This window comes from Phocoena sinus, chromosome 10 (genome assembly GCF_008692025.1).
Source record: "Phocoena sinus isolate mPhoSin1 chromosome 10, mPhoSin1.pri, whole genome shotgun sequence".
In the NCBI taxonomy this organism is placed as follows: Eukaryota; Metazoa; Chordata; class Mammalia; order Artiodactyla; family Phocoenidae; genus Phocoena; species Phocoena sinus.
In genome coordinates, this window is record NC_045772.1 from 21,559,851 (window position 1) to 21,578,194 (window position 18,344).

The 18,344-nt window shown below is 36.6% G+C and overlaps 1 protein-coding gene across 4 annotated transcripts in view; it reads right to left on the reverse strand.

Moving 5' to 3' along the window:
• ACTR6 (actin related protein 6) overlaps nucleotides 1–18,344 on the reverse strand; it is a 31,697-nt gene that overhangs the window by 6,496 nt on the left and 6,857 nt on the right. For 2 of the 4 annotated variants that reach the window (XM_032644361.1, XM_032644358.1), the window contains exons 7-10: nucleotides 9,711–9,809; nucleotides 9,537–9,615; nucleotides 4,041–4,212; nucleotides 2,427–2,565 (exon numbers count right to left, since the gene is read on the reverse strand). In XM_032644361.1, coding sequence (XP_032500252.1) covers nucleotides 2,427–2,565; nucleotides 4,041–4,212; nucleotides 9,537–9,615; nucleotides 9,711–9,809 — 489 coding nt within the window. The remainder of the gene's footprint in view (nucleotides 1–2,426; nucleotides 2,566–4,040; nucleotides 4,213–9,536; nucleotides 9,616–9,710; nucleotides 9,810–18,344) is intronic. The other 2 variants (XM_032644362.1, XM_032644359.1) reach the window with 2 other exon arrangements.

Genomic DNA, 18,344 nt, shown 5'->3' on the forward strand with positions numbered 1-18,344 from the left:
GTGTAAGTGAGGTGTTAAAGTCCCCCACTATTATTGTGATACTGTCGATTTCCTTTTTATAGCTGTTAGCAGTTGCCTTATGTGAGGTGCTCCTATGTGGAGGGCATATATATTTATAATTGTTATATCTTCTTCCTGGATTGATCCCTTGATCATTATGTAGTGTTCTTCCTTGTCTCTTGTAACATTCTTTATTTTAGAGTCTATTTTATTTGATCTGAGTATTGCTATTCCAGCTTTCTTTTGATTTCCATTTGCATGGACTATCTTTTTCCATCCCCTCACTTTCAGTCTGTATGTGTCCCTAGGTCTGAAGTGGGTCTCTTGTAGACAGCATATAGATGGGTCTTGGTTTTGTATGCATTCAGCAAGCTTGTGTCTTTTGGTTGGAGCATTTAATCCATTCACGTTCAAGGTAATTATCAATATGTATGTTCCTATGACCATTTTTCTTATTTCTTTTGGGTTTGTTTTTGTAGGTCCATTTCTTCTCTTGTGTTTCCCACTTAGAGAAGTTCCTTTAGCATTTGTTGTAGAGCTGGTTTGGTGGTGCTGAATTCTCTTAGCTATGCTTGACTGTAAAGCTTTTGATTTCTCCATCGAATCTGAATGAGATCCTTGCTGGGTAGAGTAATCTTGGTTGTAGTTTCTTCCCTTTCATCACTTTAAATATATCAGCCAGTCCCTTCTGGCTTGTAAAGTTTCTACTGAGAAATCTGCTCTTAACCTTATGGGAGTTCCCTTGTATATTGTCATTTTTCCCTTGCTGCTTTCAATTAATTTTCTTTGCCTTTAATTTTTGCCAATTTGATTAATATGTGTCTCTGTGTTTCTTCCTGGGTTTATCCTGCCTGGGACTCTCTGCGCTTCCTGGACTTGGGTGGCTATTTCCTTTCCCATGTTAGGGATGTTTTTGACTATAATCTCTTCAAATATTTTCTCTGGTTCTTTCTCTCTCTCTTCTCCTTCTGGGACCCCTACAATGCAAATGTTGTTGCGTTTAATGTTTTCTCAGAGGCTTCTTAGGCTGTCTTCATTTCTTTTCATTTTTTTTTCTTTATTCTGTTCTGCAGCAGTGAATTCCACCATTATGTCTTCCAGGTCACTTATCCGTTCTTCTGCCTCAGTTATTCTGCTATTGATTCCTTCTACTGTAGTTTTCATTTCAGTTATTGTATTGTTCATCTCTGTTTGTTTGTTCTTTAATCCTTCTAGGTCTTTGTTAAACATTTCTTGCATTTTCTCGATCTTTGCCTCCATTCTTTTTCCGAGGTCCTGGATGGTCTTCACTCTCATTCTGAATTCTTTTTCTGGAAGTTTGCCTATCTCCACTTCAGTTAGTTGTTTTTCTGGGGCTTTATCTTGTTCCTTCCTCTGGTACATAGCCCTCTGCCTTTTCATCTTGTCTATCTTTCTGTGAATGTGGGTTTTGTTCCACAGGCTGCAGGATTGTAGTTTCTTGCTTCTGCAAGAAGACTGTAGGATTGTAGTTCTTGCTTCTGCTGTTTGCCCTCTGGTGGATGAGGCTATATAAGAGGCTTGTGTAAGTTTCCTGATGGGAGGGACCTGTGGTGGCTAGAGCTGACTCTTGCTCTGGTGGGCAGAGCTCAGTAAAACTTTAATCCGTTTGACTGTTGATGGGTGGGGCTGGGTTCCCTCCCTGTTGGTTGTTTGGCCTGAGGCAACCCAACACTGGAGCCTACCTGGGCTCTTAGGTGGGGCTAATGACAGACTCTGGGAGGGCTCACGCCAAGGAGTACTTCCGAGAACTTCTGCTGCCAGTATCCTTGTCCCCACAGTGAGCCACAGCCACCCCCCACCTCTGCAGGTGACCCTCCAACACTAGCAGGTAGGTCTGGTTCAGTCTTCCCTGGGGTCACTGCTCCTTCCCCTGGGTCCCGATGCACGCACTACTTTGTGTGTGCCCTCCAAGAGTGGAGTCTCTGTTTCCCACAGTCCTGTCGAAGTCCTGCAATCAAACCCCACTAACCTTCAAAGTCTGATTCTCTAGGAATTCCTCCTCCCACTGCCAGACCCCCAGGTTGGGAAGCCTGATGTGCGGCTCAGAACCTTCACTCCAGTGGGTGGACTTCTGTGGTATAAGTGTCCTCCAGCCTGTGAGTTACCCACCTAGCAGTTATGGGATTTGATTTTACTGTGATTGCGCCCCTCCTACCGTCTCATTTTGGCTTCTCCTTTGTCTTTGGATGTGGGGTATCTTTTTTGGTGAGTTCTAGTGTCTTCCTGTCGATGACTGTCCAGCAGCTATATCATTTCATTTTTTTGAGAAAAGAAAAATGAGCATCCCAAAGGTGAAATTAACCTGGCAACCCAGTAGAAACAGGCTTTAAACTCAAGTCTGCTTACAGACCTCTTTATCTGTAAACTAACTTCCATGATTTGTTTCTATATAAGCCAACACTTACTTTTCAGGCAGCACGACAGAAACATCATAATCTGTTGGAGTGAGACATCGAACTTCCGAGTAAACCCGATCCCTAAATCCCGGGAAAAGGGAATTTCCTCCTGTCAAAACAATGTTCTTAAAAAAATGCGGCTGCATTTCTTTTAAAAGAGAAAAATAGAAAGAAAAAAGGCATTAGAATATCTGTTTACTTATCTTTCTGGAGAAATGGGGATGAGAGATTAGGTAAAAGCAATTGGGGATGAAAGTTACTGGTTGGGAAACCATATAGTTTTTTATAACCATATAAATTATAACTTATAAGATTTTATAATGAGGTTATCATTTATACAAATAAACATATTAAACAGAAATATGACCTCACAGTTCTATAAAACAAAGGCTAAGGTGAAGGGGTTGAATTACTAGCAACTTATTACATATACATGTAAGCTATACATAAATGAGTAAAATTCTAGTAGCAGACATTTGAAAATTAAAATTGTTCTCCCCTAAAATGGAGGAGGTCTTTATGTAGGCTGAGACTGTTAGCAAGTGTAAAGATGAAAAGGAGGTCCTTCATAACATTTTAAACTTGAAAATCCAAGTTTCCATGTTATCTCACTGAGACACACATTCTTATTGTGCAACACTTACAATTGATAGTGAAAAATACTCAATCTATAATAATATTTAAAGAAAGGATCTTATGTTCTACACTCATTAAAGTTACATGATAGCAAATATTAAGTGCCACATGGTTAGTCAATCTTAAAGGGCTACCAAGCACCACTGGGAAATTTGTCAGGAATTGATAGGTACTGGCCATGCCACCTAATGCTTCTGTTCACAAAATAGGGACAGAGTACTGCTACGTTAATATTGAGTCTTACAACACAACATTAAAACAGTGTAGTACAAAATGTTGTATATCTCATGACTGCAACTTTAGATAAAATGAGAAATCAATATGAAATATTAATGTGAAATTAGTTGTGAAATAACTATATTAAGGTGATGGCATTATCTGACTTCTTTTCTTTTTTAATGGGAGGAAAGGACACTGCATAGGCAAGATTTTCTGCAATGCCTACACTGTTCCTTATGAACTAGGAAGACATTTTTAAGCTATAAAGGTACTCCAAAACTTTAGAACATTATTTAGTTAAATCATGCTTCAGGAGAACCCAGAAATCACTGTGAAGCACTATACTTCAATCTCATTAAAACTAACTTCCTGTATATTAATCAAAATGTAACAGAAGGAATAAACCAGTCTCATCAACAGCTAAAACCCATTAAATTGTTAAATTATAAATTTCTACTCTGTGCAAATTTGGCTTAAATTAAAACTTTTTAAATGGATATAGCAATTTAATACTTATAAAGAGATGAAGTTCTTCAAATTTAAGCAGACCATAATTACTCTTCCCATATCAAATTTACAGTCTAGGATCAATAAAGAATTATTCAAGTAAAATAAAGTACAATAAAGAATTATTCAAGTTAGATCTGGAAATCTCTGCAAATAAAGTAGCCATTTGCTCAAATTATTTAGAAGAAACAGATGACTTCTCTAGGGTTCACAGAGCTTATGATTTTTAAAAAATATCATTATTCCTCATTATTTATGCACCTTCAGGTAAGTTCTGAATTGAATAGACAATAGCTTCTGGAATTCCCATTTCTTGAATTCCTATATCAGAAGGATTAAAGAGTATTTCTGGAACAGCAAATCTCTCATTGGCCAGACGAAGAATTTGTTCCCCAGATTTATATTTTCCACTTAACACCATTTCTTCTCTTGGCTTAAAGAAAAATAAGATGAAAAGTTTAAGTTATGTTATCTAGCTCACATCACTAATAACATTTAGTAATATGTAATACCAATATATTAACCATGTTCTTGGAAGTTTCAGGATTCTCAAAAGTTAGAAAAATGTGGTCTTCTCTGCTGTTGCCTAACCACACAAATAAATAACTACTGACTCTTAATATAGCTATTCCCCCAAAGATGATGTGGCTTTATTCCACACATTTTAAAACAGAAAGAAAGAAAAGGAGAATAGAGCAGAAGGAGCTTCATAATCTACCTCTAAGAGTGATTCCAGTTTTTAAAGAACAAAGAACATACTCTAAATAAAAAACACTGTACCTTATGTTTCCAGCACTATCTACTTTCACTCCCCTGACCTTGCCTTAGATTTTTATTGGGCATTATGGTTTTATTCTATTAGGATTTCCCCTTTCCCTTGTGCAAAAAGCCTACATCATTAAATTTCTTTATTATTTATTCAATCTCTATTCAAAAAAACAGTTTCCAAAATGATTTAAGCAAATACATGGACTTTATCACTGAAATTCTTTTGCTATTTATTTTCTGTTAACCCACCCACTCTGTGAGCTGTGCTCCTGAAGGGGCCAGAAAAAAATAATCTCCTTCTACAGCATTCTACATCATTAAAATAATGGTCCCCTCAATTGCACTAAGACTCATCAGCTTTTCTAGATTGTTAAAGACATTAACTTCATTTGACTCGTATATGCAATTTTCCACCTGTAACAGAGTATATCCCAATCCTCTATATAAATATAAAAATACTTAAAATATATGAAAAGAAATATTAATAATTTATTGTTAAAGAGTAAACTATATAAAAACTATTCCTTAATATAATTAGTCATCTACTCTCTGTTCAGGTTTCAGCTTCCTCAGAGAGGCTTCTTCTGACTCCCAAATAAAAGATCCCTCTAGTATTCTTACTATCACCCTGTATCATCCTTCATCATCTACACTGTTCGCCATCACATATCCACTACCCAGTATAGCATGCCAGTCAACAATGTGGTGTTTGTTTTAGGCATTTTACATACATTATCATACTGAATTCTCATATAACCCTGTAAGGTAGATATATTTTCCTTTTACTAATGATGCAATTGCACTAGGCAAGGTTACGTGACTTGCTCAAGATCATTCAACTAATAACTCGAGCACATGCAATATATTCCTCCTACTACATTGCCTCTCTTAACCTGGATATGAATGATTCTGATTTCTATCATTTGGAAATTCCATGCTTGAAACTTTCTTTTTTTTTTTAAATTTTTTTGGCCACGTCATACAGCATGTGGGATCTTAGTTACCAGACCAGTTGATCAAACCTGCAACCTCTGCACTGGAAGCATGGATTCTTAACCACTGGGCTACCAGGGAAGTCCCTTGAAACATTATTTTTAAATAAAAATATCCTAAAAATTACACAAAATTCACAATACCCTAGGAAGAACAAGGAAAACTACACATCACTTTCAACCCGATTAAACTATGGTTGCACTAGCAAAGAGAAGAATATTATTTCTTCACAGATAAAGTATTCTTCCTTCTCAGGCAGAATGGAAAATGCTTCCTATAAATTTACAAATTCATTTAAAAATGATATTGGCTTGAGTGTATAGGATATAACTCATATTGTCAACACTCAAAATAACTTGAGACAGATACAGACTTGGACAATTTAATTTGACAAAACATTAGAGGTTATCTAGTCCACAGCCCTGATTTTACAGAAGATGATCATGTGACTGACCCAGGGTCAAATATCTAACTGGGGGAAAAGCCAGAACTAGATATCCTTGCTGAATGTTAGCTCTAAAGCCACTAATCGTTAATATATAATCTGGAACTACAAGTATTTTCTGTTTCTAAGAGTACAATTTCAAAAAGATTTTTGTTTTAGACATAGACAAATGAAGGAATTTATAAAGGCTGCTGGGAGTTGCTATTTTAGTCAATACAAGTCATGATTACTGTACAGCCCTCATAAATTTCATTCCGGTACCATGAAAGAAATGTTTAAACTACAATGGCTCTGCAGAAAGTGATAACAGTTAACTATGAGGGCAATTTTCTCAAATTAGGTCAGTAAAGCATTCATTACACTTTCGTAAGCATCCTCTTTCTGTTAAAAAATAAAACTGGAATTTCTATCGGTTGTAATCAGTAACAATATTACAGACCTTATTATTATTGTTACTATCATCAGTAGTAGAAAATCAAGGTGGTAAGTTTTTCCTAAGTATTTAAAAATATTCTTGAATAAACTATCAAGGTCCGAGTTTAACAATATCCTAAGTATAAAGGCTCTCAAACAAGTATAATTCTCTTTCATCTTATGCAGTATTGTTTTTCTAGTTTCATAAGTATTTAACAGCCCTCATCAAAGATTCTGATTGTCAGGCAATGATGAAAACAAGTTAATCAAGTATTAAATTTAAAAAATATATTTTAGGAGTAATCCTAACATATACAAAATATAACCATTTCTAAACCTTAAAAATTATTAAGATGTACACTTTAACATGTATTGTGGTAAAAATGTTAACATTAATTGACAAAGTAAAGGTTAATCCATTATTTCTGAAATAAATATTTGATGTAACATTCCATCATCTGGTAAAAGTTCAGTCCAACTATGTCCACTCAACTGATGTTAAAGTGTACAAGTAACAGGGAGTCTATACTCAATTAGTGAAGTGTCGTCATAACAAGATTCTGATCACAAGGCCAAAGGCCAATAAAAGAGCTGCAAACAATACAATGTGGCTTCTGCCTTTTTTCTCCAAAGCTGATGAGTAAAACAATAATCAACTGGGGGAACAACCATGACTCTACTAGCTCACTATGTAAGGTGTAGGATTGAGAAATCAAGGCTTATGATTTGGGAAGGAAGCTAGCAGAGTTCAGCAGATAATGTCCAATAAACTGATAAGTTCTCATTTGTAGGGCAAGCAAGAACTACAGTTTAAAAAAGAGAAAGATTTCCAAACATAGCTGATAGTCCAATCACCTGGAAGAAACTTTTTTCTTTTTTAGAGATTAAGTTTAAGTTTTCAAACTTAGGCACTAAGCATTTCCAGGGACAGGGACTGAGAACATGGATACCAATTGTTCTTCAAGTGACCCAGGTGATTTTTAGTCAGGTTTGGAGGAACTGGGAATTACTGAGACTTTACTCAGGGTCCATCCCTGTAGAAATATGGATTACTTTACCACCATGAGTCCAGAGTGCTATAAATTCTCCACAAGGTGTTTTATATCACTGGACTGTTTTAATCAGCTATAATAAATGAGGATGATCAAATGTGCCTAATGAGAAAGTGGCTTGGTATCTATATGTTTGGGGCAGTTTTCCCTGTCTGATAAAGAAAAAAATACACCTTCCATATCCTAAGTGGGACATGGGCTTCCAGTTTCTCTCCCCAGTTCATGCCAGACAACATGATCCCATAATCTGTCACGATTCCCACTTCTGAAAGCTGGCTTTGGTCCTTCTGCAAGGATATGTTTCTAAGGACATTACAGGATGATTTTGATTTTATGAGTATCGGGGTAGCCTTCTCTGAATTCTGATGTGTATTTCACCTCAATAATCTGGCCACGAAATTTTTTTAATTTCAGGCATAAAAACAAGTATAAATAATTATATAAAACCCATATATCCGGACTTCCCTGGTGGCGCAGTTGTTAAGAGTCTGCCTACTAATGCAGGGGACACGGGTTTGAGCCTTGCTCCAGGAAGATCCCACATGCCGCAGAGCAACTAAGCCCGTGCGCCACAACTACTGAGCCTGCGCTCTAGAGCATGCAAGCCACAACTACTGAGCCCATGTGCCACAACTACTGAAGCTCATGCGCCTGGAGCCCGAGCTCTGCGAGCCCGTGCTCCGCAAAAAGAGAAGCCACTGCAATGAGTAGCCCATGCGCCACAACGAAGAGTAGCGCTCACTCACTGCAACTAGAGAAAGCCTGTGCAAGCAACGAAGATGAAACACAGCCAAAAAATAAATAATTTAAAAAAAAAAGAAAAAACCCCATATATCCATCAACCATTTTAATGTAACTTCACAGATATAACACTCCCCCTTTAAATTTGGTGTTATCATTCACATACATAGTTTATATACTTTTACTTCATATTTATAAATTCCTAAACATAATAATTATTCTGAATAGCCTGAAATGGTATACGTCCTTCTAAAACTGGCTTTTAGACATCATCATGTTTTAGACAGAAACACATTTCTGAGACTTATCCATGATGATCACGTAGCTCTACTTCATTTTCACTGCTTATTTTATAATATGAATATATCAAAATTTATCTATTTTTCTACCATTAATGGCTACCTAGGCTCTTCCCAATTTCTCACTCTTCTAATGTATACTACAATGAACATTACCATACATGTCCCCTTGAGAAAATATCTCCTTGTGCTTAAGTTTCTGACCAAAGATTTTTAACTTCCTAACATTCCTCACCAAGCCAGTAACTAGAAGGGCAAACTTCACATTTACCCAACCACAGAACTGATAATTTACCTGAGCTGCTCAAAGATAGGGAGAAATTACTTTGTTTTCACATCCAAGATAAACTCATCTCAACACTTTGAAAGTGCACTGGATTTTGCTGTTTTCAACTACAATCTGATAGCAGACCCTTGGGTCAGCTGTGCCAGTAATATTCACAACAAATAACCTACTTCTAACTGGACTTAAACTAATTCTTAATGAAACACAAAAGGGTAAACCATAATATAGGTAATGATACTGTTAATCTCCAGATTTGTCCCATGTGCTATCATGGCAGATAGTTCTTTTTCTAAATAACTTTAGTAGAGATATTAACTAATCATTCATACACTGGTGCCTAAAGAAATGGCCACCAGGCAGGAAGGCAGTCATCAACAACTCTGAGATTCCACCCATCCCAGCTGGATGCTGTTCAAACCTGACTGAGGTGGTCACTTGAAGAATTATCACTGAGTATTTTTTAAATTACCTTACATCACAGACTTAGAAAACAAACTTACGGTTACCAAAGGAGAAAGGTAGGGGGAGGGATAAATGAGGAGGTTGGGATTAACATACACTATTATATATAAAATAATCAACAAGAACCTACTGTACAGCACAGGGAACTCTACTTAATACTCTGTAATAACCTATATGGGAAAAGATCTGAAAAAGAATAGATATATGTATAACTGAATCACTTTGGTGTACACCTGAAATTAACACAACACTGTAAATCAACTATACGCCAATATAAAATAAAGTTTTAAAAATTACCTTACAAAAGCCCTTTTTAATTGTACTAAAGTCAGGTAAAACATAGTCTACCATTACTGTATTTTCTTCTCCTTTCAACCTGGAAAACAAAACACAGACTTATAAAATATTTTAACTATGTGTAACATTACCCAAGAATCAACTTTCTAATTCTTAGGTTACCATTATACATACTTGGCAATATCCATGTCTCTATAAAAATCCTGAGACACATAGCATACATCTTCTTTCACTTGATTAATCACATGTGTTTCATCCATAACATGTAACTGCCTGAACAGAAAAAAAAAATGGTAACGTGAAATAAAAAAAATTTAGACCCACCACCATTCCCTCCCATCAGGAAACTTGCACAAGCCTCTTAGATAGCCTCATCCACCAGAGGGCAGACAGCAGAAGCAAGAAGAACTACAATCCTGCAGCCTGTGGAACAAAACCCACATTCACAGAAAGACAGACAAAATGAAAAGGCAGAGGGCTATGTACCAGATGAAGGAACAAGATAAAACCCCAGAAAAACAACTGAATGAAGTGGAGATAGGCAACCTTCCAGAAAAAGAATTCAGAATACTGAGAGTGAAGACGATCCAGGACCTCGGAAAAAGAATGGAGGCAAAAATCGAGAAAATGCAAGAAATGTTTAACAAAGACCTAGAAGAATTAAATAACAAACAAACAGAGATGAACAATATAATAACTGAAATGAAAACTACACTAGAAGGAATCAATAGCAGAATAACTGAGGCAGAAGAACGGATAAGTGACCTGGAAGACAGAATGGTGGAATTCACTGCTGCAGAACAGAATAAAGAAAAAAGAATGAAAAGAAATGAAGACAGCCTAAGAGACCTCTGGGACAACATTAAATGCAACAACATTCGCATTATAGGGGTCCCAGAAGGAGAAGAGAGAAAGGACCAGAGAAAATATTTGAAGAGATTATAGTTGAAAACTTCCCTAACATGGGAAAGGAAATAGCCACCCAAGTCCAGAAAGCGCACAGAGTCCCAGGCAGGATGAACCCAAAGAGAAACATGCCGAGACACAGAGTACTCAAACTAGCAAAAATTAAAGATAATGAAAAATTATTGAAAGCAGCAAGGGAAAAATGACAAATAACATACACCGGAAGTCCCATAAAGTTAAGACCTGATTTCTCAGCAGAAACTTTACAAGCCAGAAGGGAGTGGCATAATATATTTAAAGTGATGAAAGGGAAGAACCTACAAGCAAGATTACTCTACCCGGTAAGGATCTCATTCAGGTTCGATGGAGAAATCAACAGCTTTACAGACAAGCAACAGGTAAGAGAATTCAGTAACATCAAATGAGCTCTACAAAAAATGCTAAAGGATCTTCCCTAAGTGGGAAACATAAGAGAAGAAAAGGACCTAGAAAAACAAACACGTAACAATTAAGAAAATGGTAATAGGGACAGAAATATCGATAATTAACTTAAACGTGAATGGATTAAATGCTCCAACCAAAAGACACAGGCTCGCTGAATGGATATAAAAACAAGACCCATATATATGCTGTCTACAAGAGGCCCACTTCAGACCTAGGGACACATACAGACTGAAAGTGAGGGGATGGAAAAAGATATTCCGTGCAAATGGAAATCAAAGGAAAGCTGGAGTAGCAATACTCATACGAGATAAAATAGACTCTAAAATAAAGAGTGTTACACAAGACAAGGAAGGACACTACATAATGATCAAGGGATCAATCCAAGAAGAAGATATAACAATTATATATGCACCCAACATAGGAGCACCTTAATACATAAGGCAACTGCTAACAGCTATAAAAGAGGAAATCGACAGTAACACAATAATAGTGGGGGACTTTAACACCTCACTTACACCAATGGACAGATCATCCAAAATGAAAATAAATGAGTAAACAGGGGCTTCCCTGGTGGCCCAGTGATTGAGAGTCCACCTGCCGATGCAGGGGACATGGGTTCGTGCCCCAGTCCAGGAAGATCCCACATGCCACGGAGTGGCTGGACCCGTGAGCCACGGCCACTGAGCCTGTGTGTCTGGAGCCTGTGCTCCGCAATGGGAAAGGCCACAACAGTGAGAGGCCAGTATACCGCAAAAAAAAAAAAAAAAAAAAAAAGAGGAAACAGAAGCTTTAAATGACACAATAGACCAGATAGATTTAGTTGATATTTATAGGACATTCCATCCCAAAACAGCAGATTACACTTTCTTCTCAAGTGCGCACAGAACATTGTCCAGGATAGATCACATCTTGGGTCCCAAATCAAGCCTCAGTAAATTTAAGAAAATTGAAATCACATCAAATCAATCTCATATCAATGAGATTAGAAATGAATTACAGGGAAAAAAACGTAAAAGACACAAACACATGGAGGGTAAACAATACGTTACTAAATGACCAAGAGATCACTGAAGAAATTAAAGAGGAAATCAAAAAATACCTAGGGACAAATGACAATGAAAACATGATGATGCAAAACCTATGGAATGCAGTGAAAGCAGTTCTAAGAGGGAAGTTTATAACTATACAAGCCTACCTCAAGAAACAAGAAAAATCTCAAATAAACAATCTAACCTTACACCTACAGGAACTAGGGAAAAAAGAACAAACAAAACCCAAAGTTAGCAGAAGGAAGGAAATCATAAAGGTCAGAGCAGAAATAAATGAAATAGAAACAAAGAAAACAATAGCAAAGATCAATAAAACTAAAACCTGGTTCTTTGAGAAGATAAACAAAATTGATAAACCATTAGCCAGACTCATCAAGAAAAAGAGGGAGAGGACTCAAATCAATAAAGTTAGAAATGAAAAAGGAGAAGTTACAACAGACACTGCAGAAATACAAAGCATCCTAAGAGACTACTATAAGCAACCCTAGGCCAATAAAATGGACAACGTGGAAGAAATGAACAAATTCTTACAAAGGTATAACCTTCAAAGATTGAACCAGGAAGAAATAGAAAACATAAACAGACCAATCACAAGCAATGAAATTGAAACTGTGATTAAAACTCTTCCAACAAACAAAAGTCCAGGACCAGATGGCTTCACAGGTGAATCCTATCAAACATTTAGAGAAGAGCTAACACCCATCCTTCTCAAACTCTTCCAAAACATTGCAGAGGAAGGAACACTCCCAAACTCATTCTATGAGGCCACCATCGCCCTGATACCAAAACCAAACAAAGATACTACAAAAAAAGAAAATTACAGACCAATATGACTGATGAATATAGATGCAAAAATCCTCAACAAAATACTAGCAAACAGAATCCAACAACACGTTAAAAGGATCATACAGCATGATCAAGTGTGATTTATCCAGGGATGCAAGGATTCTTCAATATACACAAATCAATCAATGTGATACACCATATTAACAAATTGAAGAAGAAAAACCATATGATCACCTCAATAGATGCAGAAAAAGCTTTTGACAAAATTCAACACCCATTTATGGTAATAACTCTCCAGAAAGTGGGCATAGAGGGACCCTACCTCAACATAATAAATGCCATATATGACAAACCCACAGCAAACATCATTCTCAATGGTGAAAAACTGAAAGCATTTCCTCTAAGATCAGGAACAAGACAAGGATGTACACTCTCACCACTATTATTCAACATAGTTTTGGAAGTCCTAATCACGGCAATCAGAGAAGAAAAAGAAAGAAAAGGAATACAAATTGGAAAAGAAGTAAAACTGTCACTGTTTGCAGATGGCATGATACCATACATAGATAATCCTAAAGATGCCACCAGGAAACTACTAGAGCTAATCAATGAATTTGGTAAAGTTGCAGGATACAAAATTAATGCACAGAAATCTCTTGCATTCCAATACACTAATGATAAAAAATCTGAAAGAGAAATTAAGGAAACACTCCCATTTACCATTGCAACAAAAAATAAAATACCTAGGAAAAAACCTACCTAGGGAGACAAAAGACCTGTATGCAGGAAACTATAAGATACTGATGAAAGAAATTAAAGATGATACCAACAGATGGAGAGATATACCATGTTCTTGGATTGGAAGATTCAATATTGTGAAAATGACTCTACTACCCAAAGCAATCTACAGATTCAGTGCAATTCCTATCAAATTACCAATGGCATTTTTTACAGAACTAGAACAAGAAATCTTAAAATTTGTATGGAGACACAAAAGACCCCGAATAGCCAAAGCAGTCTTGAGTGAACAAAGCGGAGCTGGAGGAATCAGACTCCCTGACTTCAGACTATACCTCAAAGCTACAGTAATCAAGACAATATGCTACTGGCACAAAAACAGAAACACAGATCAATGGAAGAAGATAGAAAGCCCAGAGATAAACCCACGCACCTATGGTCAACTAATCTATGACAAAGGAGGCAAGGATATACAATGTAGAAAAGACAGTCTCTTCAATAAGTGGTGCTGGAAAAACTGGACAGCTGCATGTAAAAGAATGAAATTAGAACACTCCCTAACACCATACACAATAATAAACTCAAAATGGATTAGAGACCTAAATGTAAGGCCAGACAGTATCAAACTCTCAGAGGAAAACATAGGAAGGACACTCTTTGACATAAATCACAGCAAGATCTTTTTTGATCCACCTCCTAGAGTAATGGAAATAAAAAGAAAAATAAACAAATGGGACCTAATGAAACTTCAAAGCTTTTGCACAGCAATGGAAACCATAAACAAGATGAAAAGACAACCCTCAGAATGGGAGAAAATATTTGCAAATGAATCAATGCACAAAGGATTAATCTCTAAAATATATAAACAGCTCATGCAGCTCAATATTAAAAAAACAAATAACCCAGTCCAAAAATGGGCAGAAGACCTAAATAGACATTTCTCCAAAGAAGACATACAGATGACCAAGAAACACATGAAAAGCTGCTCAACACCACTAATTATTAGAGAAATGCAAAGCAAAACTGCAATGAGGTATCACCTCACACCAGTCAGAATGGGCATCATCAGAAAATCTACAAACAATAAATGCTGGAGAGGGTGTGGAGAAAAGGGTATCCTCTTGCACTGTTGGTGGGAATGTCAATTGATACAGCCACTATGGAGAACAGTATGGAGGTTCCTTGAAAAGCTAAAAATAGAACTACCATACCACCCAGCAATCCCACTACTGGGCATATACCCAGATAAAACCATAATTCAAAAAGACACATACACCCCAATGTTCACTGCAGCACTATTTAAAATAGCCAGGCCATGGAAGCAACCTAGATGCCCATCGACAGATGAATGGATAAAGGAGATGTGGTACATATATACAATGGAATATTACTCAGCCATAAAAAGGAACGAAATTGGGTCATTTGTACAGACGTGGATGGATCTAGAGACTGTCATACAGAATGAAGTAAGTCAGAAAAGGAAAAACATATATCGTATATTAACGCATATATGTGGAACCTAGACAAATGGTACAGATGAACCGGCTTGCAGGGCAGAAGTTGAGACACAGATGTAGAGAACAAACATATGGACACCAAGGGGGTAAAGCTATGGGGGTGGTGGGGGTGTGATGAATTTGGTGATTGGGATTGACATGTATATACCGATGTGTATAAAATTGATGACTAATAAAAAAAAAAGAAAATTTAAACATAACTTACAATTATTTAAAATGTTTTTCTGGAATTAAATTTTCAGGTAACTGAGTTTTTAAAAGTATTAAATTTTTGAATGTGTAAAATATTTTTAACTTTATGGAATACCCATTCCATTATGTTATTTAATCTCCCCATTATCCCTCTAAGAGCAAACAGTTCAGTTTGCAGAAGGAAATTGAAAAGAGAGGTTTTAAGTGGCAAGGATTATCCAATTAAAGGGAAACATTTTCTTCCAACCATTCTGAATAGAACCCTGCTAAAATGCCTTAACTATGTGCACTTTCTTTTCCTATTAGACAAGGACTGTTAGTCAGCACCACACACTAATTGGCAAAAAGTAGATGCTTAGGGCTTCCCTGGTGGCGCAGTGGTTGGGAGCCAGCCTGCCGATACAGGGGACATGGGTTCGTGCCCCAGTCTGGGAAGATCCCACGTGCCGCGGAGCAGCTGGGCCCGTGAGCCATGGCCACTGAGCCTGCGTGTCCGGAGCCTGTGCTCCGCAACGGGGGAGGCCACAACACTGAGAGGTCCGTGTACCGCAAAAAAAAAAAAAACAGCAAAAAAAAGTAGATGTGTAAATATTTGATGAGTGAATCAGAGACAACACAGGCTTAATGTAGAAAATAAAGATGTTTTTAAAAACAAACAAAAATGTGAGGTTATTTCCTTTGAATATTTTTCTCTGCACATAGATTTTTACTTTTTATGTTTTAGCCCAAACATTATCTCATGAACATTTTCTTATGCTATTACATATTCGTTAAAAATACGATTTAATGCCTTATCATATTTCTTTTTAAATTTAATTTTATTTACTTTTTTATACAGCAGGTTCTTATTGCCCTATCATACTTCAACCAGAGGGGTCTATTAATATGTATTTATCCATATTCCAAATATTGAAAGTTTAGATCAGGAGGAAAAATACTCGTGTGTTTATAAACATGGACTTTGGAGTCTGAGACAGGCTTAATCACAACTTAGTAGACAAATTACTTTATTTCTTTGGGACTCAATCTCTTCAACTCTAAAAGGGTAATAAGTTCACCAACTTAATACAGCTGCAAGAAGTAAATAATTCTAATCATACATGTAAAGTGTTTAGCATAGTCCCTGTATTCGAAATATAGGCATCTTAATCGATATCTCTGATTATCCCATTATTTATTCATACTCTAGGACACATAATATGAAATACTTAGTCTCTTGGTATATTGCAAAATTGTCTACCAGAAAAGTTATTTCAAATTATACTCTGACCAGCAGCAAATAAGAGTGTCCATATCACAAATCTGCAACACCTTTTGAAAAAATTCTATTAATTTGGATTGTAAGAGTAGTATTTTAATTTGCATTTTCTCTACTAGAATGTGCCATGAGGAAGAGGAATGCTTTTCTGTTTTGCATCCCAAGCTCCTAAATAAATGCTCAATAAATATCGCAATGGAATCTGTGATTACTACAGATGTTTAACACTTTTTATGTCTGAGAATTATCCATTTTATAACCTTTGACAGCATGTAATTCTCCAATGATTATCTATTTGTGCCACTGACCATCTGTATTCTGAAAATTATCTAACCATTTTATACTGGGGTAGTGTTTTTCTTATGGATTGATAAGAGCTCTTAATATATTAAAGAAAACAACCCTGTGTCATATTTCTTTTAGGTTTATTTCTCAGGATTGTTTACTTTAGTTTTGCTTACAAAGGCTTTTGATGTACATAAGGTTTAAAATTTTTACATAGTTAAAAAACAAAAGCTGGCAAAATCTATCCTGTCCTTAAGTCAGTTGTTTTCAGACTAAACAGAGACAAAAGGGGGGCTAAGGGTGCTGGTAATATTCTGCTTGAACTGTGTTCTGGTTACATGAGTGCATTCACTTTTTGAAAATTCACTGAGTTGTACACTCACAGTCTTAAACTTTTTTTTATATATGTTTTACTTCAATAAAAAGTTTATTTTAAAAAGAAATTGTAAGAAAATACACCCTTTGTTACTTCTTCCACTTTTTTTTTAAAATAAATTTATTTATTTATTTTTAGCTGCACTGGGTCTTTGTTGCTGAGCGTGGGCTTTCTCTAGTTGCGGCGAGCGGGGGCTACTCTTCATTGCAGTGCGTGGGCTTCTCATTGCAGTAGTTTCTCTTGTTGCACAGCATGGGCTCTAGGAGTGCAGGGTTTAATAGTTGTGGCTTACGGGCTCTAGAGCGCAGGCTCAGTAGTTGTGGTGCACAGGCTTAGTTGCTCTGTGGCATGTGGGATCTTCCCAGACCATGGCTCGAACCCGTGTCCCCTGCCTTGGCAGGCAAATTCTTAACCACTGCACCACCAGGGAAGCCCTCTTCCACTGTTTTTATGCTTAGCAACTCAGTTAAATATTTCTTGTGGTTTTATTTTTATACTTAAGTCTTACAACCATCTGAACTTCAGTGTATGAGGCAAAGTAAAATCTTAATTTTTCTCCAAACAGGGAACTTTACCTGTATCCTTTCTTGAACAGTTACTCCCCTCCTCATTGGTTTCTGATGCTTTGTTTAATATGTAATTACTTTTTTTTTACATATAATGTTTGATTTAGGATTAACAATTCAGTGTCACTGATCTGTCAGTTAATTCTTTTTTTTTTAAAAAATATTTATTTAATTTGGTTGCACTGGGTCTTAGTTGCAGCACGTGGGATCCTAAGTTGCGGCATGCGAACTCTTAGTTGTGGCATGCATGTGGGACCTCATTCCCTGACCAGAGATCGAACCCAGACCCCCTTCATTGGGAGCACAGAGTCTTAACCACTGCACCACTGGGAAGTCCCTGTCAGTTAATTCTTATACAAGTGTCACCTTAATTTAATTATTAGTTTTAATTTTTTTAATCATCTACTAGAGAAGTCTCTTTTCATTATCATTCTTTTTCATCAGTATTTCTAGTTGTTCCTGCCAGCTTCTTCTCTCCAAGTCAGACTTCAACAGCCTTGCTTTTAAGAACATATGAATTTTTTTTCATTCAGTGTTTCATTCAGAAGGACTAAGTATATAGGCTTTGGACTGAAACTGCGTAGGTCTTGGTTAATGTCCTCATCTGTATCAGCCTTCCCTTACCTTTCTAATTTGCTGTTTCTGGGAAAGGGAATTAAACAACTAAACTTTTTGAAGCTGAGCCTAATTC